The 23,681-nt window shown below is 42.2% G+C and overlaps 2 protein-coding genes across 3 annotated transcripts in view; both read right to left on the bottom strand.

Moving 5' to 3' along the window:
* Positions 1-19,764, bottom strand: part of LOC135203651 (ribonuclease 3-like) — a 69,566-nt gene extending 49,802 nt beyond the window's left edge. Inside the window, exons 1-7 of the mRNA XM_064233504.1 lie at positions 19,578-19,764; positions 12,222-12,389; positions 10,442-10,631; positions 9,934-10,050; positions 9,295-9,438; positions 8,597-8,747; positions 8,204-8,411 (exon numbers count right to left, since the gene is read on the bottom strand). Coding sequence (XP_064089574.1) covers positions 8,204-8,411; positions 8,597-8,747; positions 9,295-9,438; positions 9,934-10,050; positions 10,442-10,631; positions 12,222-12,389; positions 19,578-19,757 — 1,158 coding nt within the window. The 5' untranslated portion in view covers positions 19,758-19,764. The remainder of the gene's footprint in view (positions 1-8,203; positions 8,412-8,596; positions 8,748-9,294; positions 9,439-9,933; positions 10,051-10,441; positions 10,632-12,221; positions 12,390-19,577) is intronic.
* A 117-nt stretch (positions 19,765-19,881) lies between these two features.
* Positions 19,882-23,681, bottom strand: part of LOC135203652 (SR-related and CTD-associated factor 4-like) — a 59,238-nt gene continuing 55,438 nt past the window's right edge. For both annotated transcript variants that reach the window (XM_064233506.1, XM_064233505.1), the window contains exon 7: positions 19,882-20,016. In XM_064233506.1, coding sequence (XP_064089576.1) covers positions 19,895-20,016 — 122 coding nt within the window. In that variant the 3' untranslated portion in view covers positions 19,882-19,894. The remainder of the gene's footprint in view (positions 20,017-23,681) is intronic.

Below are 23,681 nucleotides of genomic sequence, written 5' to 3'. Positions count from 1 at the left end.
AACAAGATCAAACTTAATTTTGATGAAACGGCCGAGTTTTTACACTTAAATGACATGGAATTTCACTGTTTCAACTCTCCAGTTTTACCATTTGCCAAATCTTTCATCAAAGTGAAAATTAAATGGTAATGCAAGCTTGAAATCCTATATGTATACTCCAGCCACAGGACAACAATCAAGAATAAAGGAACAGTGTTTGTTTTAAAAATTTTATACACAAGTTCCAGAAAAATTAAAAATAGTTCCTAAAAAAAAACAGACACACACACACACACACACAATACAGTACTTAAAAACTTGACTATACTGTAAGCTAAAGCTATTCCCTGTAATACAAAATACGTAAATATAAATTTTCTATTAGTTTTCAATTGAGCTAAATCCACCTGAAATAAAAATGATATTGTTAAGATACAATAAAGTTTGTTCATACTTACCTGGCAGATATATATATAGCTGTATTTTCCGAAGTCCGACAGAAATTAAAAAACTTACGACACACGTAGTGGGAGTCAGGTGGTTAGTACCCATTCCCGCCGCTGGGAGGCGGGTATCAGGAATCATTCCCATTTTCTATTCATAATTTTTATTTCCACTGTCTCCTGAGGGGAGGTGGGTGGGTACTTAATTATATATATCTGCCAGGTAAGTATGAACAAACTTTATTGTATCTTAACAATATCATTTTGTTCATGAAACTTACCTGTCAGATATATATATAGCTGAATCCCACCTTTGGTGGTGGGAGTAGACAGAATAGAAGATTTTAGGAAACATATATATGCAGATAACTGCATAGTCTTGGATTCCTTACCTGTTAAGCATAGCTGACTTCGTGGTTACTGCCGCGTAAGTCTGCTTCGTGCTATTAGAGTTGCCAGCGAGGTAGAGACTATATAGCTGGTGCACTCAGGATGATCTGTCAAACGGGGGCGTGACCACGATGTGACTAGACCATTGACCATACAATGAGGGCAATGAAGTAAAAAACCACCTGGCCTAGTCTACCAAAGGTATACCACTAAACTAGACTAAAGAAGGGAGATCCGCCTCGGGCGATCAACCCCACAACCAAAAACACACACGATTAAAAGCTCACCTAACCATTAAAGGAAAGGATGAGTGCTACCTCCTGTCCCCAAAACAGTGTCTGCAGCGACGTATGGTCCAAGCGACGAGCAATGTTCGTATGTCGCTTTCACCTCCCGCAGGTAGTGTGAAGCGAACACCGAGTTTGCTCCGCCAAATATGTGGCACTCAAAATGTCACTGAGTGCCATATTCCTGTGAAAGGCTATCGAGGTCGAAATAGCCTCACCTCGTGGGCATTCACTTTTAACAGTTTCATGTCACTATCACTACATGTGGAATGAGCTTCCTTAATGGTGTCTCTCAAGAAGAAAGAAAGCGCGTTCTTTGACATGGGAAGATCGGGCTTCTTAACCGAGCACCACAAGTTGCCCGAAGGTCCTCTACAGTCCTTCGTTCTGTCTAGATAGAATTTGAGAGCCCTGACAGGGCACAGGACTCTCTCTGGCTCATTACCCACGATCTCTGTCAAACCCTTGATTTCAAATGTCTTGGGCCAAGGGTTGGACGGGTTTTCGTTCTTTGCTAAGAACAAAGGGCTTAAAGAACAAACAGCATCAGAGTTCTTAAACCCAACATGCTTGCTTATAGCCTGGATCTCACTAACTCTCTTCGCCGTCGCCAGAGCAGTTAGAAAAAGTGTCTTCCTTGTCAGGTTTCTAAGCGAAGCTAAGTTGAGCGGTTCAAAAATACTGGACGTCAAAAACTTTAGAACAATGTCTAAGTTCCAAGAAGGGACTCTTGGTTGGGGTACCTTCGAAGTCTCGAAAGACTTAAGAAGATCATGAAGGTCTCTGTTGTTGGCTAAGTCCAGTCCTCTATGCCTAAAGACTACAGAAAGCACACTTCTGTAGCCTTTTATCGTAGGCACCGCTAAGCGAACTTCATTTCTCAAGTAGAGAAGGAAGTCTGCGATCTGGCTCACAGAGGTAGAGGTGGAGGAAATGTCTTTCTTCCTGCACCAGCTCCGGAAAACAGCCCACTTGGATTGGTATACGGCAATAGAAGAAGGTCTTCTTGCCGTTGCGATTGCTCTCGCCACTGGTCTTGAAAAACCCCTCGCTCTGGCCAACTTCTGGATAGTCTGAACGCAGTCAGACTCAAGCGGGGAGGTTTTTTGTGATACCTCTCGAAGTGGGGCTGTTTGAGTAGATCTATCCTTGGAGGCAGAGTCCTCGGAAAGTCTACAAGAAAGGACATGACCTCTGTGTGAACCAGTCGGTCGCTGGCCAGAAGGGGGCGATGAGAGTCATCCTCGTTCCCTCTGATGCCGCGAATTTTCTTATCACTTCCCCTAGGACCTTGAACGGGGGAAAGGCATATACGTCTAGCCCCGTCCAGTCCCAAAGAAGGGCGTCTACTGCTACTGCTCCTGGGTCTAGAACTGGTGAGCAGTACAGCGGGAGTCTCGTTGTCCTGGAAGTTGCGAAGATGTCTACGAGAGGACATCCCCATAACTTCCACAACCTCTGGCATACTTCCTGATGAAGGGTCCACTCCGTCGGCAGAAGTTGACCTTGTCGACTGAGCAGATCTGCACGGACGTTTTCTACCCCTGATATGAATCTCGTCAGGATAGAGACGTCGTGTGCCTTCGCCCATAACAGGATCTCCTTTGCAAGGAAGAACAGGGATCGAGAGTGGGTTCCTCCCTGTTTCTTGAGGTATGCCAGGGCTGTGGTGTTGTCCGAGTTGATCTGCACCACATTGCCGGAGACTTCGTTCTGAAAGAACTGGAGCGCCAGATGAACTGCTGCCAGCTCTTTGAGGTTTATGTGCCAGGACACCTGTTCCCCTCTCCAGGTGCCTGACACTTCCTCCCCCCCCAGTGTTGCTCCCCACCCCGTGGAAGACGCGTCGGAAAACAACACTAGGTCGGGGTTCTGAAGCTTGAGGGAAAGACCCTCTGCGAGCTTCAAAGGGTCGGTCCACCATCTTAGGTGTCCCTTTACCTCTTCTGATAACACCAGAATCGAATCCAAAGTGTTTTGGTGCTTCCAATTGTCGGCAAGGAAGAATTGAAGAGGTCTGAGGTGCAACCTCCCTAGGAAAACAAACTTCTCCAGTGAGGAAATGGTCCCCAGCAGACTCATCCATTCCCTCACCGAGCATGAATCCTTCCCCAGAAAGGTTGACACTTTGCTTAGGCAATCTAGTTGTCGCCCCTGGGACGGAAAAGCCCGAAAAGCCACTGAGTCCATCTGAATCCCCAGATAGACTAAAGACTGAGAAGGGGTCAGATGTGACTTTTCGAGGTTCACCAGAAGCCCCAGGGACTTCGTTAACGTCAACGTCGTGTGAAGGTCCTCCAGACACCGGTCTTTCGAGGAGGCTCGTACGAGCCAGTCGTCCAGGTAGAGAGAGATCCTGACATTGGAAAGATGAAGCCACCTCGCAATGTTCTTCATCAGTAGGGTGAATACCATGGGAGCAGTGCTGAGTCCAAAGCAGAGAGCCCTGAATTGGAACACTTTTCCTTTCAGGACAAACCGTCAGGTATTTCCTGACTGGGGGTGGATGGGGACGTGGAAATACGCGTCCTGGAGATCTAGTGAAGCCATCCAATCCCCCGGTCTCAAAGCTCCCATCACTGACTGAGGTGTCTCCATCTTGAACCTCTGCTTGATGACAAAGAGGTTCAGGTTGCTGACATCGAGTACCGGTCGCCATTCCCCCGACTGCTTTGGCACCAGGAACAGTCTGTTGTAAAATCCGGGGGAATTCAAGTCGGAGACCTGTTCTACGGCGTGTTTCACGATCATCTGATCTAACAGATCGTAAAGCACTTGTTGTTTCTCTCCCCGATAGGAAGGAGACATGTCCCTGGGTGTCGTAGACAGCGGGGGTGGTTTCAGGAACGGGATCCGGTAACCCTTCTTTAAGATGTCCACGGACCATTTGTCCGCACCTCTCTCTTCCCAGGCTTGCGCAAAAAGCTGAAGCCTGGCTCCAACCGTGACTGAAGGACTTCTGCTTCACTTCTTGTTCTTGGCCAGCGCCGTGGCTCTGCCTCTGGAAGTGCCTCTTCCTCGAGGGGCTGGTCTCGAGGAAGAACTACCTCGAAAGGGCTTCGATTTCTTGATAATCGAAACTCCCGAGGACGAAGGAACCGCAGGTCTCCTGAAGATTGTGCGAGGAGATCTTGCGTGGCCTTCTCCTGTAGACTGGTCGCAATGTCTTTTACCATAGCCTGGGGGAAGAGATGATCCGAAAAAGGAGCGAAGAGCAAGTCTGCTTTCTGTGATGGAGAAACAGATTTCGCTGTAAAATTGCAAAACAGGGATCTCTTCTTCAAGAGCCCTGTGCAAAAGTGAGCTGTAAGCTCCTCCGAACCATCTCTGACGGCCTTGTCCATGCACGACATTACGCTGGACAGCTCCCCACCCAGACTAATCGAGTCGGAACTCCTAGACTTGGCATCCAGAACTCCCAAACACCAATCTAGAAAGTTGAAGACCTCTAACGTCCGAAAGAGGCCTTTAAGGTGGTAGTCCATTTCCGTAGTTGACCATGAAACTTTCGAAGAGGACAGGTGAGACCTCCTCGAGGCATCCACAATGCTGGCGAAGTCTCCTTGGGCTGACGAGGGAAGTCTAATACCTACGTCTTCTCCCGTCTCGTACCAAATGCCAGCCTTCCCACTAAGTCTCGAAGGTGGCAGGGCAAAAGAAGTCTTTCCCTGAGACTTCCTTTTCTCCATCCAGTCATGGACCTTACGAAGAGCCCTCTTAGTTGAAAGGGACTTCTTCATCCTGACGAATGCCGAGACCTTGTTGATCTTGGACGAAGAAAGTTGTGAAGGAGGAGAGCGAGGAGCCTCCGGGTGAAACGTCTCTCCAAACTCTGATTGAAGAAGGCGGGTCAAAACCTGGTAGTCGGAAGAGACTGCCGCCAAAGGTTTCTCGTCATCCACTTCAACCGAAGCGTCACTAACCTCTGCTTCCGACACAGGTGAAGTTGGAGGCAATAGGCTGGACCAAGACTATCTGGTCTAAGTTTCCACGAGGCGCGTTGCTGAGAAGTGGAAGGTAAAGCTGACTCAATAATAGGAGCTCCGGTCGAATCTCTAAGACCCGGAGCAACTTGTAAAGACTCATCACAAACAGGTGGGGGGCGACGAAACTCCACATCTTCGTCCACCCGAGTGTCCGCTGGCGCACACCTGGCGTCCACTGGCGCACACCTGGCGTCCACTGGCGCACACCTGGCGTCCACTGGCGCATACCTGGCGTCCACTGGCGCATACCTGGCGTCCACTGGCGCACGCCTGGCTGCCACTAGCGCGGGATTGGCGTCCACTCGCGCGCTGCTGGCGTCCGCTGGCGCACGCTTGGCGTCCACTGGCGTGCGAATGACATTAACTAAGGCGCGCTTAACATCTCGTGCGCGCTCTGCTTCCGCTGGAGCACTCTTAGATGCAACTGGCGTTCGCTTGGCTTCCGACCGAGCGTCAGGAACGTGAACTTGCACCGAAAGGCGTTCACGCAAGTATCAAGCTCTCGCACCGCAAGCTTACGAGCGGGTAATACCGCTTCATGCGCCGAGCGAGCAAAATCCTCTTCACGTCCTCCAGAGAGCCGCTGGGGAGTCGCACGAACTCTAGCAGGCGAGGAAAGTGGAGAGATAGACGAGCGAGGAGAGGGGGAGGGAGACCTTCTAGATCTCTTCACAGGAAGACGGTCATCCTTTCTCCTGGGACGTGGTTGCGTCCCTTTCTTAGCAAGAGCATCAGCAAGCTGTTGCTGCAAAGAGCGCAGGATCTTCTCAGTAGGAGGAGAGGATTCCTTGTCAGGTGACGGGCTGATCCTGTGAGAAGGCGAGGGGCGAGGGGACGCCTTCTTCCTTCTCCCAGAAACTGCCGTAGCACGCGCTCGAGAGCGACTGGGGCGCTCCACAAAGTCATCATCCGATGACTCCTTACGCTTCTTCTGTGGCGGGAAAGCAGCGAACACACTCTCAGGCGAAGATCGCCTCTCGAGAGCCAAAACTGGACGTGAAGCGTCACGATCACCAACGCTCCTTTTCAGCGGGCGTGAAATAGAATGCGAGCTCCACCCCTTGTCGGGGGAGGAAGCCTCTGAAGAAGAGAAACACTCTTTCAGGAGACGTGCACGCGCACGCTCTTTGGCAGTTTGTGTAACGTCCACAGATACTGCCGAAGGCACGTCAGATCGGTGGGCGTTCCCCGTAACCCTCCTGCGGCTTTCGACATGCCCTCATCCCTGAAACCTGGGAGTCGGCAGCGGTCTAGGCCTAGAGGCGAAATGGGGCCGATCTGACGCACCCTCCACCAAGAAGGAGCACGTCACTGCACTTTGCACCTTCACTTTTGCCTTCTAAGGCGAGCACTTTAGATTCTAAATTACGAATCGAGCTCTAAGATAAGTGTAAGGGCCTAATTACCCTCTACGAGAACCACTGCTTCAGGGCCCGAAGGCAACACTACAGGGTTAGGAGTAGTGATTAAAGGAGGGTTAGTAGGAGAAACATGAACTTCCTGCCGTTTACCTGAAACGCTCCTGGAGGAAGACCTCCTTAACCTATCCCGTTCAAGCTTACGCAGATAGGACTCATACGCTCTCCATCCAGAATCAGAAAGACACTCACATTCCTTGCAGCGACTTTCATACATGCAATCATGCTCTCTGCAACTCTTACACAAAGTATGAGGGTCTACTGATGCTTTCAGTAGCCTACCTCGACAATCACTCCTGGTACAAAACCTGGCGCTAGCCGAACTAGAACCAGACATCTTATTTAAAGAGAAATCAAGCCAAAATCAATCAAATCCACAATTAACGTGTGCCTAGCCACCGAACCAAAAGTCAAGATACCAAAAAATCAAAAAGGGGTACTTATAGTAGCCAAGTTTCCTAAATTCAAGACGGAGGTGCTGAAAACTGTGTTTACAACACCGGCGACAGAAAAATTATGAATAGAAAAATGGGAATGATTTCCCTCGATACCCGCCTCCCAGCGGCGGGAATGGGTACTAACCACCTGACTCCCACTACGTGTGTCGTAAGTTTTTTAATTTCTGTCGGACTTCGGAAAATACAGCTATATATATATCTGACAGGTAAGTTTCATGAACAAAATAACTTGTAAATAGAATCACAGGACACTGACTCCAATACTGCTTTCACTGGCAAATCAATGGCTTAAATGACAACTTTGATAATACAGCATTAGCTACCACTTTTGACATTTAAATATGTAAGAAGAAACCTGTAAAAATATCCACATACATATCATTAATTTACCATGCAAAAGGAATACCATTACTCTTAAAAACTATTATACAGCATACAAAATGCCAAAAAATGCAGGTAGTTTGTCTAAAGCATAAATTTTCAGCATAGGTTACAATTTTACCACCAATGGATTAATGATTACAACTTTATGTAAATTTTTTGTTCATTTTCTATGTTGAATTCTTTGTTGCACGTTTAATTTTGTCTCATTCTTATTCCTTTGAAGTCTGCTGTAAAAATACTGGCCTTTTAGCTCCTTTCAAAAGCACATATGCTAATTTCTACACTAATCCTACAATGTATGAGTCTCTTCTATTTATTTTTAATTCATTCTTTGCTCTCCCAAAACAGACTCTTAACTATACTACTAAACATGTCCAGACACACAGGTTGTAGCTACCTTGGGCTTGGTATGTAGTAGCATCTCTCTCTTGGATACAAATATAGACTCCTTAAACCAATTTGAAATAAGAATCAACTTAAGGTGCCGTCTAGTAACTTTGTAAAAGAATAACTACACTACAAGGCAATTTTGCTTTGGTCTACATTAACTGGAAGCTAACTAGAAAGAAGCCAAAATTAACACTTGAAAACTCCCTATTAGTTATTCTGAGGTGAATGTCACTCGCTCCATATTGCGAAGATGTTATAATATCAGTGTCCATGACATGAAAAGCAAAAGCCAAACTGCGCCTACAGTACTTTTACCTCTACTGCAAACAGCACTCTACTATGCTACTTCTGCCTCATTTTTTACACACTAAATATCAACGGACATCTGCCTGTCTGAAGCTAATGGGATAAAACTCATTAGGTTAAACTACTTTCATTTGTTACAACTTTCCAGATGAAATTACCTACCTGAACAACATCACACATAATTCCTGTGCAGTAAAAACCCTGAGCCGAGACAGCCACAGTTACATCTCTCTTCATCTTTGATGTCATTCGCATTTCCTGAAGTTTATTTTCTTTCGCTTCCAATCGCCTTTTGTCTTCAAAAGATGGCTTTGGCATATTGGCCAAAAGATGCCTAAATTTTACATATTCTCTCCAGGCCTTCTGATACCTGTGATATTCAGAACATTAGTTTTCCATCAATAGGGAACCAGATAAAAAAAAAAATTTTAAGTTATCTAAAAAGCTGAGGTATCAATGAAAACAATTTTCATAAAAATCTTTCATTTGTCCAAAACATTGTAATGCATGCATTTACTTAATTTCATCACTATTTCAACTTAAAATTTTACTTACTCTGGGTTGCCTGCATAGGAAAGTTGTGGCGGTCTGATTCCAAAATGAACAATGACTGGATAATTAATTATCTCCTCACTGACTTGATCTCGATCTAACTGGTCTACACGAATACTACATGGCTTCATTCCCGGGCACGTAACAACCATCCCTACAAGATGTTATTTCAAGTTAGATATTTAAATACAAACACGAACCCTTTGAAACATAAATAACAAAAATATCTTTAACCCCAGCTGCCTCCTGTCTCTTACTTCTCATCCATCCTCTTTAGCCTCTTCTGAATTAGCTGTCCAACTTCTGTCTTGCTCCACTGATTTTCATGAAATGTTAAAAACTGTTACCATCTCTTTAAACTACTGTATAATAACAGTTAATGCACACAACCATCAACATTGTTATAGCTGGGTGTTCAAATGTTTCCCAGTAGCACTTCCCGCCTTTTATTTCAAACCAACATTCACAATCCATGCGATAAAGTTACAGAGTAGATGGTGAACGAACGGGTGAAAAAAATTCTTTTCATGTTATCCTTTAGGAAACACACTGTATATAACTACAAACTTCATACTTTTTTCCTTATCTTTTATTTACAATGGTAATTGAACCAGTATGTAACAATGATTACATCCTCCATTTGACACCAGAACCCCAGGACAATATGGAACTGGGCCCACAAAATTAATGTACCCTCTCACCTTTGAGTTGATCTGCATAATTCTGCCACTGGTACTGGGGCATATTAAGAAGAGTTGCTAAGTCCTCTGGCTGCATGAGGGGTACATTGCTCTTGAGCACGTAATTTAGAACCTCATTCATGGATAAGATTTCTTTCCCATTATCTGAAAATACGATATGGGGCAAACATATTATCAATTCCATACTTTTTCCCTTCATCATTAATGAAAACATATACTACAGTGCATACCATGCCAGCACATCTGCCAACAATACTCAATATTAGCCCTTAATTAGCTTGAGCAGATGAATAAATCTAAAAGCTTGACTCTTAAATATTCTGTTAAAATGCTGAAAGTTTATCTTGGTTTTTTAAGGTCTAAAGACAAAAGTTACATGCAAATTCCCATCATCCCAATATTCTACACAACTGCTTCCTAGGAAAAATTATCTTAAGGCCTCAGTTACTCAGTCCCCATTATATAACACACACTTGCAAATTAAAAAATATTCCAAAAATCACTTGCAGCCCTTACCTTCAAAGTTAGGTCAAGACAAGCCTTGGGGTAGACGTTCCTACTACTAACCCACTACTGAACCAAATTCCTTACGCCCCATAAAACTGCTGAGAAAACATCTAACACAACTGAAGAACTGACCTGCCAGCTTCCGTACGAATCTTGGCATGAAATGGAAACGAGGACATCCTTCAGGATCCCCCATGGCTTGGAGGTTGAGATCAACAAGTTCTAGGAGCTCATGAAACAAATACTTATCTGAAAAATAAAGGTTTGCTACAAAGGGATAAATTTGAACTAACCTTAAGTTAACATACAGTTCAGAATATTTTAGTTTGTCTATTCCCTATCGAATGAGTCATATATTCTTACAATTGATACATCTATTGGTTGCTGCCTACATCTTTTTGGTTGTTGCAATCTATAACACCTAGGGCCAATTATCATCAAAATTAAGACATTGTACACTCTCATAAGGCTGACCCAAAGACTCACTTTTCCAGTATGAAATAATATAAATTACCAGGCACGAGGGCAGACATGCAGAATCCATTGCTATGTTCCACCCTGACCACATTTTGGGGTCATGAAAATGAATAACAAAATATCTAAAAGTTACTTTAACTGCAATAATACATACACTACTTACAAAATATATCAAGTTCTTTAATGCAGAAATTATCTGGGATTTTTTCTTGTATATATAAGATTGTGTACTCGATGTTAAAGCGAATCACTTGACATGTTGGCACCTCTTCAAGGGGATGATGCGATAGAAGAGAGAAGCCTTCAAAAATGAACTCATGATTGTCGTGCATGATAACAGTGGGTGTCTTAATCTGCAAGAAATACATACATTATTCACGACAGTTTATGCAGTCAAAGAAGCTGTACTTATTACTATACGAGTCCCATTTCTAAACTCTCATGGGGCTACCCTAACAAATTTCTTCTTAAATACGAGGTGACTAGTGAATCATGGTAATGTTTAAGAAGCTGGAACTTAAAGTAAAAAAAAAGAATAATGGAAATGAATGAGGAGTAAAGGACAAAAACAAAACAGCTAAACAAAACAGTAAGGTTAACAAAACAATACAATGAACCTTCAGTATTATCTACTGTGGAAGTGCTAACACTATAAAGATTACCTCTAATTACTAGCCTCAGCACATATAAGCACATATAAATTTAAGGGAATTACATGTTACCAAGTATCTATTAAAAATTTCCGAAATAAAACTTAGAATGAGTGTTATGCAAATACAAATATCATCCCAATACACTACCAAAAAAAAAAAAAAAAAAAAAAAAAAAAAAAAAAAAAAAAAAAAAACAAAAAAAAAAAAAAAAAAAAAAAAAAAAAAAAAAAAAAAAAAAACTGGGGCAAGCTATGGTCCAGGAACTTCCGTGGTTTGGCTTCATTCAGCCGCCATTAGTTTGTTGCACCGCCAAACAGGTGGCACCACATATTGTTTACAACTTTAAGACTGCAAAAATTATGACATATCTCCTTGTTTTTATGAAAATAATCCTTAGAAATGAAAAGAAAATGCATAAAGTCAAATGTGTTTTTTAATATTAACTTGAAAATACATACATTTTTTCAAATATTCCACTTGAAAAGTCCTTACCAAGTCAATCCTTTTAATCATAACAATGAGACATTTGGCATGTACAATTTCCTTACTCCCAGTATGCTTGAAAGACTTATGTGATACAGTTTGATCATTTTTTATACAACTGTGTATTTACATACACATTTGATGTCACCCATGAGATCAGATGATACTAGAGGTAAGAAGTGCAAGCGTAAATCTTTACCAATGCTAGAAAATGCTTATCCCATTAGCGAATAGTTTAGTGTTTACTTTCCCCAATAAATAGCGTTGCGCTTTGTTTATGTTTTGACGGCGACATTCAAATGCTCTGTGATCCCCGAAATTCAATCATTATTTTTTTCATTTCACTATCCTCCACAATCGAAATAATGACAAAGAAACTAATAGCGATAATTATGAAATGCCAAATTTAGAATATCAAAAAATGTGCAGATTCTGAGAACAGTTTAGTACTGTATTGACTTACTAAGGTTTATGTATTGACTTACTAGTAGACTAACTTCGGAATGTAGGCTAAATGTGTTGAACAAAGTACACCGTTTTAAAGAAAATTACACTATGAAGTTATAAAATGATGAAGTTAAAATATATACGAGTAATAAAATTATAAAAAGCGTTGTAAGAACTTTGCCAAGTAAAAGGCTACGTCGGAAACTAGTTCTGCGAATAAAGTACGACTGAAAATTAATACTATTAGTTTAATGACGAATTTGTTTAACAACGTGGTCACTGGAACGGAACCCCATCATTAAACGAGAAGTATCTGTATGTGAGAAAGTGTACTTACAAGACAAATGCTAAAACACTTACCAGGAAATTAGTCGGAGGAGATATTGTTATTCGATAATGATGAAGGGTGTCAGCATTATTGGTCCAAGGATCACAAGCCTGTAACTTATCCTCTCCGACATAGTAACCATGACGGATGCCAGAACGCTGAGCTTTTAGGGAGCATCGACAAAGAGGACCATCATTCATCTGTGAGACATTAATTTTTATATCAACCTCACAGCACTGAAAGTTTCAGGTTCTGAATGGGCTTTCCATAAAGAATAATGGATAATAGTATCTTAGATAGATAACATGAAAGAGCACAGTGCAGACAAATACAGTCAAGCAAGTCTGGCAGTTCCCATAATGACAAAGGATATACTAATTAACAATATTTATAGCATAATATCACACTATCATAGATGATGAGACCACTCCCCACACCTAGTATATGATTCCTAAATCTCTAATCATCATAACTGATATGAAAATTCCATCTGGAATAAAGTTTTGTACCAAATCATGAGCTACCATCAAACATGCTACTGCCTTAAAACAAGTTGAGTGACTAGGACATTTGTACATGGAAATACAGCAATTATGGTAAATGGGTATGTAGGAAAAATCACAATTTTTGACAGAAAATTGCATTTTTCCTAACTATACAAACCTGAGGTCCTTTACATAAGGAATTACTATTCAGCGCCAGCTGGACCGGTCATAAGATTTACTAACAAGGTAGTTCGGCAGTAACTGCTTGTCCGATGGTCAGGAGTCCCGCCCAACTGGAGGTAAACATATCACTCTGCTTTAGGCCCAGGAACAAAGTGAGGGGTGGCATGAGGTGGGACTATCTGTAAAGGACCTCAGGTTTGTATAGTTAGGAAAAATACAATTTACTTTGAAAAATTGTAATTTGTTCTGACACGTAATACAAACCCTCGGTCCTTTACGTAAGGCTCACTTATTGGTGGGTGGAATCTGAGTCTTGTAAACAGATTGGTGTTCGCCCAACCTGGGTTCCCTCCCTGGTCGTAGGAGCAAAGAGGGGGAACCTAGCCTCTGTCCAACTAATTGGAGTGTGTACTGCAAGATCAGTGGTCAGACCTCTGGACCAATTCATAAGAGGGCGGCAAGCATAACTCTCCTGAATAGCAAGCAAGAACTAGGTCCTTGGGTTTGTTTCTTACTGGTGTCTACTCCCCCCTTATTAGGGAAGGGACGGATAAACGCTTCTATCCCTAATGAAAGGGGTAGAATAGAGCTCGATTACGTAGCTTACCTGCAATGTCGTCCTGTCCAGCGCCGTGACGACCGCTACCCTCTCTCACAGGAAGAGGGAGAAAAAGAGGAAGAGAAGCCAGTCACACTCTCATTCACTCTCTATTCATGCAGTCTCACAGGGATGAGATGCTACCTTGTCCTGTAAAGGAGCAGCAACCACGGGTCTCAAGGAAAAAGTGTCCAAGGACCTGTGGGTAATATCCCGAAGGTAGGAGGTGAAGGTGGTTTGGTTGGCCCAAACCCCTGCCTTCAGTACCTGTGCCATGGACAAGTTCTTGTGGAATGCAAGGGTTGGGCCAATGCCTCTGACTTCGTGGGCTCTCAGACGAAACGTACTGGTGTCAGCACTCCTGTCGGTTTTCTACGCTTTCTGGATTACCTCACGAAGTCAGAAAGAAACTGTGTTCTTGGAAACTTCTTCCTTGGTCACCCCGGTGCTAACAAAGAGGTGTCGACACTGAGGCATGAGGTGTCGAGTTTTCTTCAGATAGCACAGTAGCACCCTCACAGGACAAAGTAGCATCTCATCCGCATCATTATCGGTGAAGTCTTCAAGGGAGGGGATCGTGAAGGACTCAAATCTGGCGTCAGGGACCGAAGGGTTCTGAGTCTTCGCTAAGAAATCCGGGATGAAATCGAGCGTAACCGATCCCCTTCCCCTCAAGTGTTTAACATCGAAGGAAAGACTGTGAAGTTCTCCTACTGTCTTCATCAATGCCAGAGCTAGCAGAAAGACGGTCTTGAGGGTCAGATCCCTGTCTGACGATTCTCGGAGCAGCTCGTAGGGTCTATGAGTCAAGCTCCTTAGGACAAGAGTCACATCCCACCCCGCCGGCCTGAGTTCCCTGTGTGGGCAAGACCTCTCGAAGCTCCTCATTTGGAGAGATATTTCCAAGGAGGAGGAAGTATCGATTCCTCACAGCTTAAGGACTAAGGACAGGGTGGCTCTGTAGCCTTTGACTGTGGAGACAGGGAGGAGCTTCTCTAGGCAAAGAAATACGAGGAAATCCGCTACCTGCTGAAGAGTGGCTCTGAGCAGAGAGAGACCCTGTCTACGACACCAACTACAGAAGACGGACCACTTTCCCTGGTATACTGCTGCAGAGGACTGTCTGAGGTAACCAGCCATCTCTGTTGCTGCTTGGCAAGAAAAGCCTCTTGCTCGCAAGATGGTGGATGGATGGATGGATTATGGAATTTAGGGCATAGCCCAAGCACTGGAACCTATAAGATCATTCAGCGCTGAAATGAAAGTATGGCTAGTTGGAAAAATGAGAAATGAAATGAAAATGATAAACTGATGACAATCCTACACTTGAACAGGACTGTACATCAGCAAAGGCCATTTTACTCTCCCCCCAGCATTCCGATCATCCTAAGTTATGAAAGATCGTTTTGGCCAGGGGGCCCGCAAGATGGTGGAAAACCACCAGCCGTGAAGACACAGGGAATGAACTGCCTGTTGGTACCGTTCTACATGCCGTTGGCACAGCAGGTTGTGCGATGGCGGAATCTCTTGTGGTGCCTCCAAGAGAAGAGACAGCAGGTCCAGATACCTTGGGTGCCACCAGAATCATCCGAAGATTGCTGGTGGTCAGCACCCTGCTGATCACCTTGCGAATCAGGCAGAACAGGGGAAAGGCGTAGAATACGAGGTTGTCCCACGGGTGTTGGAACATGTTCTCTGAAGCTGCCCATGGGTCCAGCACAACTGAGAAGAAAACCTGAAGTTTTCTGTTGTGCCGGGTGGCGAACAGATCCACTACTGGATGCCCCCACAGGTTGAAGAGCCTTTCCGCCACGTCTGGGTGAAGAGACCGTTCGGTCCCAATCACCTGATTCTGGTGGCTGAGCTTGTCTGCCACTACGTTCCTCTTGCCTGGGATGTATCTGGCTGACAGCTCTACCGAGTGAGCTTCGGCCCATTCGTGCACCTGCATCATCAAATGGTGCAACGGGAGGGACACTATTACTTTCTTTTTTTTCCATCTGTCCATCCGCCTGTGGTGTTTTCGCATGGTAACACTGCATCCCGGGCTTTAAATAGTTACACTATGTGTAAGTTTTAGGTAGATAAAAGAATATCTGGGTGTACATTTGCAACTGAAAAGTGTTTTAATAATTTACTGTATGCAAATTGCACCGTTAATAATCAAAATAGGATATTATTTAAAGCCCGGGATGCAGTGTTACCATGCGCAAACACCACAGGCAGATGGAAAGATGAAAAAAAACAGAGTATAGGCCCCCTTGTTGTTAACATATGCCACTACCGTGGTGTTCTCGCTCATCAATACCACCGAGTGTCCCATCACTCATTCCCGGAAATCTTGGAGCGCGAGAAACGCAGCCTTGAGTTCCAGGAAGTTGATGTGAAGGTTCCTGTCGTGATGGTTCCACACTCTGCAACCAGCAACTCTTCCAGGTGTGTGCCCCAACACTTGGTCGATGCGTCTGAGAACAGAATCATCTCCAGAGGGGGAGTGCGTAGGAGCACTCCTATTAAGAGGTTCCTGTCGTCTAGCCACCAGGCCAGGTCCTCCCTTACTTCCTCCATGAGAGGAACCAGGAAGGATTGTGGATCCTGTGCCTGTGACCAGCACTCCTTTAGTCTCTACTGAAGAGACCACAGGTGAAGACGCCCGTGAGGAACTAACTTCTCTAGTGACGACAGGTGACCGATCACAACTTGCCACTGCTGAGCTGACTGTTCCTGTTAAGACAGGAACCATCTGGCTGCCTCCCTGAACCTACTGATCCACATGTCTGCGGGGAAGACTCATGATGCTACCGTATCGATCAGCATGCCCAGGTACTTTATCCTCTGCTTGGGTACGAGATCTGACTTTTGACACTTCTCACAATCCCCAGATCGCGACATAAGTTGAGGAGTCAATCTCTGTCCTGTAGCAATTACGAGCAGGCTCACCAGGACCAGCCATCAGACGTATCCCGACTGAATGGGCCCAAGCCGACACCAGAGTGAACACTTGTGTGACCACCTGTGGGGCGGTTGAAAGACCGAAACAAAGTGGAGGTACTTCCTAGAGGACTGGTGGATGGGTATTTGGAAATTCGCATCCTTCAGGTCCACTGAAAGCAGGAAATTGTTCTCCCTGATGGAATAGAGCACTGAGCATGTGGTTTCCATCATGAACCGAGTCTGGCGAACGAAACGGTTCAAGGGAGAGAGATCTATCACCAGTCTCCAGCCCCCCTTAGACTTCTCCACCAGGAAGAGTCGGCTGTAGAAACCCGGTGACTGATCTCACATGATCTCCACAGCTCCTTTGTATCAGTGCTACATCCCTGGCAGAACCGGGGACGTACGTCTGAAGGTGTACTGGGTGTGAAGTGAGGAGTGACCTCGACTCGAAGGGCAGTAGGTATCCCTCCCGAAGGACATCCACTACCCAGGTCTCAGCTCTGTAGCCGATGCCAAGTTGCCCAATGGCTCGCCAGGCAGCCCCCACTTCCAGCAGCAGGTGCGGGGGAACACCGTTCCTAGCGTTCCCCTCTTTCCCCTTTCGCTTAGCTGCTCTCCGGCGAGAGAAGGTTTGAGAGGAGGGCTGATGCTCACCTCTTGAAGCGAAAGATGAAGGCTGGGTCTTTCCTCGCACTACCCTCGATGGTGCTAGCGTCTTGGGAGCAGAGGAAGCGCTAGCCAAGCTCCGAGGCTTGGCTGCAGTTGATCAAGACTGCCCAGAAGTCTTCGAAACTGCCTGGTGTACTAGGCGGTCACTGTCCTCAGTTCTCCGCTTTTCCACCGCAGCGTCCACCATCTCTCGGGGGATGAGAGAGGAGGAACCCAGCAACGGTCCGTTACGTAAACCCTACGTTACCTCTCGACCGGCCGCTCTGGTTATCCGAGTCAGGACTGAGTCTCGTCTTCTCAGAACCAAGTTGGCCCACAGGTTGGCCATCTGGTGGGCGAGGTAGGAGATGGCCCTACCTCCAGACTGGCAGTCTCCTGAACACCAAGTCTTCCTCAGGAACGATAGGTCCCGAGGTGGCTGCGACTCTGGATACTGTGAGGGACCACAGATCCAGCCAGGTGACGGCCTGGAAAGCTGCCATGGCAGTAGATTCCAGGGCCAATGCCTCTTGCTGTGAGAACCAGAGGTTCTCAGACAGAAGGTGATGAAGAGGCACTCCTGGAGTTAGCCAAGCTATCTACGGATCAACCTGCTTGGTCAGCAATGGGTCTATCTACCGAAGGCACAAAGAAATGCCGCTGATGAGGCAGAGGAGGGGGAGGCAGCTTCTCTGACCTGCTGGACCTGAGTGAGTCCTGTCTGGAGACGAGAGCGTTGGAGCCAGGAGCAGAGCTACCCTTGAGGAAGGAGAGACGGGCCCCGTTCCTGGAGGAATGGGAGGACCAGCGGAAGACCCACCTGTCCAACCGTAGCAGGACAGACCCTTAGAAGTCTCTGAGTGAGACTTCTTGGGGAGGGGCGAGGCCACCTTCTTCCTCGACTGGGGGGCCCTGGAAGTTGAAAGAGAAGAGGTGGCAGAAGACTACAATGAAGAAGACGACGGAGAAGACGACGACACTTTCCTCTTCTTCCTGGACTTCTTCTTCACCAGCTTCTTCCGGACAACAGACAGGTCCTCCATGTTGCGGTGGCAACATGGCCCAACTCCACCTGTCTGGAGGGACCTGCAGGAGCGGCAGCACCTCCACAGGCAGGAACGGAGGCAGCCGGTACAGCAAAAGCTACAGGAGGACGATCCAGGGAAGAGCTCTTCAGGCACTCGAAGTCAGGGGGCAGGGCGAGGACAGCAAACCCAGGTGGAGGAGGTACATCTCCCTCCGGGCCCCGTACGGCAGCGGGGCTTGTACCGCAGCCGAAGGGGTGACTGTAGTCACGTGCTGGGTGTGCACCAGGTGCAGTGAATACCTTGTGTCGACACAGTTGTGGTTGTCCTCGTCTCCACCCCGTGAGTGACAGGGGCTGCAGCCAGATGATGAATCAACCCCTGGATACTCAAGAGTGCCCAGAAGACTCAAAAGATCGCCACACCTGCTGGAGATCTCCACCCACGGAGGCAGACACACCTGGAGAAGCAAAAGTCAGGTTAATAGGGGGGGGTTCCTGTTTGCTCAGAGGGGGAAGGATCCCACCCTGAACGGACAGAAGACCCCGAGTACAACTCAAGGTTGGGGTGTTGCCCTCCTTCCTCTACACTCAACAAATCAAGCGAAGAGGCAGAGGGGGACACATCCCTCAAAGGGGGGAGAGCCATCCGTGGGAGTAGACAAGAAGGAAGGAAAGATGATGACATGTCAGTCACCAAGGGTGTCAAGGGAAAGCTTTCCGATGACACCTTGGCGGCCTTGTGCGGCTTCTTCCTCTTCTCGTACAACTCCCACTGCTCCTCTGACCAAGAGACACAAACAATACAAGTAAGAGACCGAGAGCATTCATCCCCTCGGCATCTCGAACATAAGGGATGAGGATACAGTCTCATTGGACCTAAAAGCCCCACACTTAAGGCCTCCCACTCCAGGGCACACTCTCCGGTTGGATGGGGGGCGAGGGGGGCTTCTCCAATTCGTGGGACTGCATGTCTATCAGCGATGCACTTCCACAAAATAATGAAAACAAAATAAATATACAGAGTACTTACATTCACTTCCACACTATAGTATTCTAACACAAACAGGTTGAAATGAGATAATCAGCTTTGGTAATCTCACGACAGAGGCGGGCAGTGAGGAGAGCACACGTCTTCACCTGACCGCGGTCGAAAGCAAAGTGATATGTTTACCTCCAGTCAGGCAGGACTCCCGACCATCGGACAAGCAGTTACTACCGAACTACCTTGTTAGTAAATCTTACGACCGGTCCAGCTGCGTTGGATAGTAATTCCTTATGTAAAGGACCGAGGGTTTGTATAATGTGTCAGAACAAATGTACTTTATAGTACATCTACTGGGGCAAAGAAATTACTCATGTTTGTAAGATCCTGCCCTGACTGGAGAACAAGGAATGATCCAAGCAATACCACCAAAAAAGAAAGAAAAAAAAAATTAAATTTTCATGTTTTCAAAATGACATGCCTCAGATCCTATGATTCCACCCAAAAAGACAACACTACACTACTTACCTCACCAGGGTCATTGAACCAGAGTTCAGGATGTAAACGTTCTGGGTGGTTGCGTTTCCTCTCCAGTTCCTTTGCAACGCGATCCATGTCATTTTCATCATCCTCGCTACTGGAGCTGTTGTCTTCCTCACTGTCTCCCTCGCTGCTACTGCCATCTGAGTGACTTGAAAGTTTCTTCATTTTATGCTTGTGCCTGTGTTTGCAAACAGAAGGCAAGTCCCCCTTATCTCTGCCCTTCAGACAAGAAGACCTCTCCAAAGAGGTTAGGGAAATTTCACTACTGTTCTGAACATCAGACTGAGTTACATTTCCTTCGCTCACATTCTTCTGTAAGTTTTCATTAGACGACTGGTCAGTTCTCGACTCAGAACTTTCCCTGTCTCCTCACATTCCTTGTTTTTAGATGCTTCAGTAGTGATAATGCACTCCTTGCTACAACCTTCAATGAAAAGTACAGTAAAAGAAATAAAAGCTTCTCTTACCAAATATCTACAAAATATATACATTTCTGATAAAATACAGTAGAAAAGCATAGTTGTACAAAAATTTTCTTTCTTGAATTAATAAAAACGAGGTTCTTCCATTCCTGTTACAAAACATTTTCTAAATTCTAAAAAAACACTAACAGGGATGAAACTTAAATTATTACATTGTGACTAACTCTTATAGCAAATATTTTATTCTAATTCTAAAAATATGCTAATGAATTAAGACAAAAACTTGAATCACCTTCTACTTCACTTCGTTATGGTCCCAAGACTGAATAACTAAAGATAATTAACCTCCTAAATATATAATATATATATATATATATACTATATATATATATATATATCTATATATATATATATATATATATATATATTATATATAAAAAAAATATATATATAAAAATATATATAAAATATAATATATAATACACACATATAAAAAATTAATATATATAAACACAATATATTACACACACATATATATATTACACACATATCTATATATTATTTATATATATACACATACACACACATATATAATATACACCACACATATTATATATACACACATTATATATATATACACCATATATATATATATATATATATACCACAATATATATATTATACACCACATACTAATATATATCACCATATATATATATAAACACACATATATAGATATATTACACAAATATATATTATGAAACACATTATATATATACCCACACATTATATATGTATACCTCAACACACATAATAATATACATACATATAATTACACATATAGTTACCACACATATATATTATACACATATATATATACATATATAATATATATATACACAAATATAATAATATATACACACATATATATTATATAACATACATATATATATATACACCACATTATATATTATTACATATATAATATCTACACATATAATTACATATATATAATATATATATAATATATAACATATATATATATATATATATTATATAAATAATATATTAAATATATCTATATATATTAATATATATTATATATATAACATATACATATGATATATATAATTACATTAATATATATATATAATATATATACATATATATAATACATATTATATAGATAGTATATATATATATATGCTATATATATTATACATATATATAACTACATATATCTATATATATACACACATATATTAATTACATATATATATATATATATATATATACATAATATATAATATATATTATCGTATATATATATATATAAATATATATATATATACAATATATATATATATATATACCAATATATATATACATATATATATATATATACATATATATATATATATACAATATATATATATTATATATATATCTATATATATATATATATTATATTATTATACATATCTATACATATATATTATACATCTATATAATATATACATAATATACATATATAGAACATTATATATATATATATATATATTTATATATATCTACATTATATATACATATATATACATATATATATATATATATATATATAGATATATATATATACATATATATATACATACATATCATATATATATATATAGTCTATATATATAGTATATATATATATATATATATATATATATATACAATGATATATATATTATATATAATATATATATAATAATATATAATATATTATATATAATAATTAATATAATATTATATATAACATATATATATATATATATATATATATATATATATATATATATATATATATATATACATATATTATATATATATATTAATAATAAAAATATATATAATATACATATATACATATATATATATATAATATATATATATATAATATATATATATAATATATAATATCCATATATAATAATTACCCCCCCCCCCCGTATATACTCGAGTAACGTGCGATCTCGCATATCATGCGACCCCAAAATTTTCACCAATAAACAGTGGTTTTGTCATGTATCTCATGTATCATGCGAGTTCCTTTTCCGAGGTCAGTTCATAAGGTTGGTGGTTTATTTTAGGTGCTAATGGCCGAGTCGTTCAGATGTGTGCTGCTGCTAGTGAAGTTACGGTAATTTTCTTACTAATCTCGAGAATTGAATAGAAGATCTAAGATTAAAAAAGAATACCAAGATAATAAAATAATTGTAAAAATAACACGCCTTGGAGTCCTAAATCATTCTCTCTCTCTCTCTCTCTCAGAAATAAATACTGTAATTTGAGGCTTTCGCCAACGGGTATCAGTAAATGTGTAGACATTGTGTGCGTGTTTAAAAAAGTGTAGTACACACACATTCCGATGTTTCGGTTTTTGGAATTTTTCAATTTCGGAAATGTGAGGTCAGATGCATAATCAAACAAACATCACTACTGCAGAAAAAAAAATTTTCCCTTTATGTTTTTCATTATTGTTATTTATTAATTACTGTTTATTTAAATAAATATTAATATAATACTGTTACATGAATGTGAGACAATTAAGATCACCTATGATAAAATAGTGGGACAATTAATATCATATGTTCACTAATAGCTATTATTTTCCAAAACAACATTCCGTAAAACACAAAAAATATATGTACATAACAATCAAAATCTAATGTTTTGCAGTTCAACTTGTGAATTTCAACAATAAGTATGACTATATAATATATTTCACCATATCGATCTTGCAGTTGAAGAGTCGTAAAATTTTGAGGATGGTCCGGGAAAAGGATTTGTACTTTGTGATTACGTATCGCTACAACACCATGCGGTATTTTCATACCACTATATTGATGACGCATCGCTACGACACACTGGTATTTTTCATACCACTATACATTAAAGTTAAAATGATCATATTATATTATTGTTTTCACGAAGAAATAATTATATAAAGAAAATTATCGAGTAATTTTTGCCGTCAGCAGTCAGAAAATCACGAACATGGTAACGTTCAAACCTAGTGTCATCCACGGCATATGTCTATAAATAGAACAGAAGCAGAGGGCAGTCATTGGATAACAGATCTCCATGGCTACCAACCAGCCAATCAGGTGTTAGTTATACTACTCTGTGAATTTCTTAGAATGAACGTTTACACGTAACACACGGGAAGCTAACGATGATGTGTGTGCTTTGCATACAGTACGTAGTTTTTGTTTTTATTAGTGTATTTTACTGATTACATGAATACTCTCTCTCTCTCTCTCTCTCTCTCAGGAAAGATACCGTCAATTCAATTTATCAGTATCTTCCTGATAGACAGAGTAAATATTTAGGACTCCAAAGCTTGGCATATGTCAATTATTTTATCTTGGGATTTTTGGTTAATCTTGGGATTTTCCATGGTCAACTCTTGGGATTAGTAAGAAAAATGCGATTATTAGAGTAGCGCACACCCAAATGAATCGGGGTAAGCCTAGCACGCCAAACAATAGTATTTACAAAATGAGCGGAGCTCTCTGGCTGGGCTGTTTTGGTCCACCCACGTGTTTGATCGCATATCTGCCAAATTTATAACAACAACAGAGATAAAACCATTTCTCCCATTACAGATATCAAATATTAT

The sequence above is a fragment of the Macrobrachium nipponense genome, chromosome 36 (genome assembly GCF_015104395.2).
Source record: "Macrobrachium nipponense isolate FS-2020 chromosome 36, ASM1510439v2, whole genome shotgun sequence".
NCBI lineage: Eukaryota > Metazoa > Arthropoda > Malacostraca > Decapoda > Palaemonidae > Macrobrachium > Macrobrachium nipponense.
Note: the sequence above shows the minus strand (reverse complement) of the source record. Positions and strands in the feature narration are given on the sequence as shown.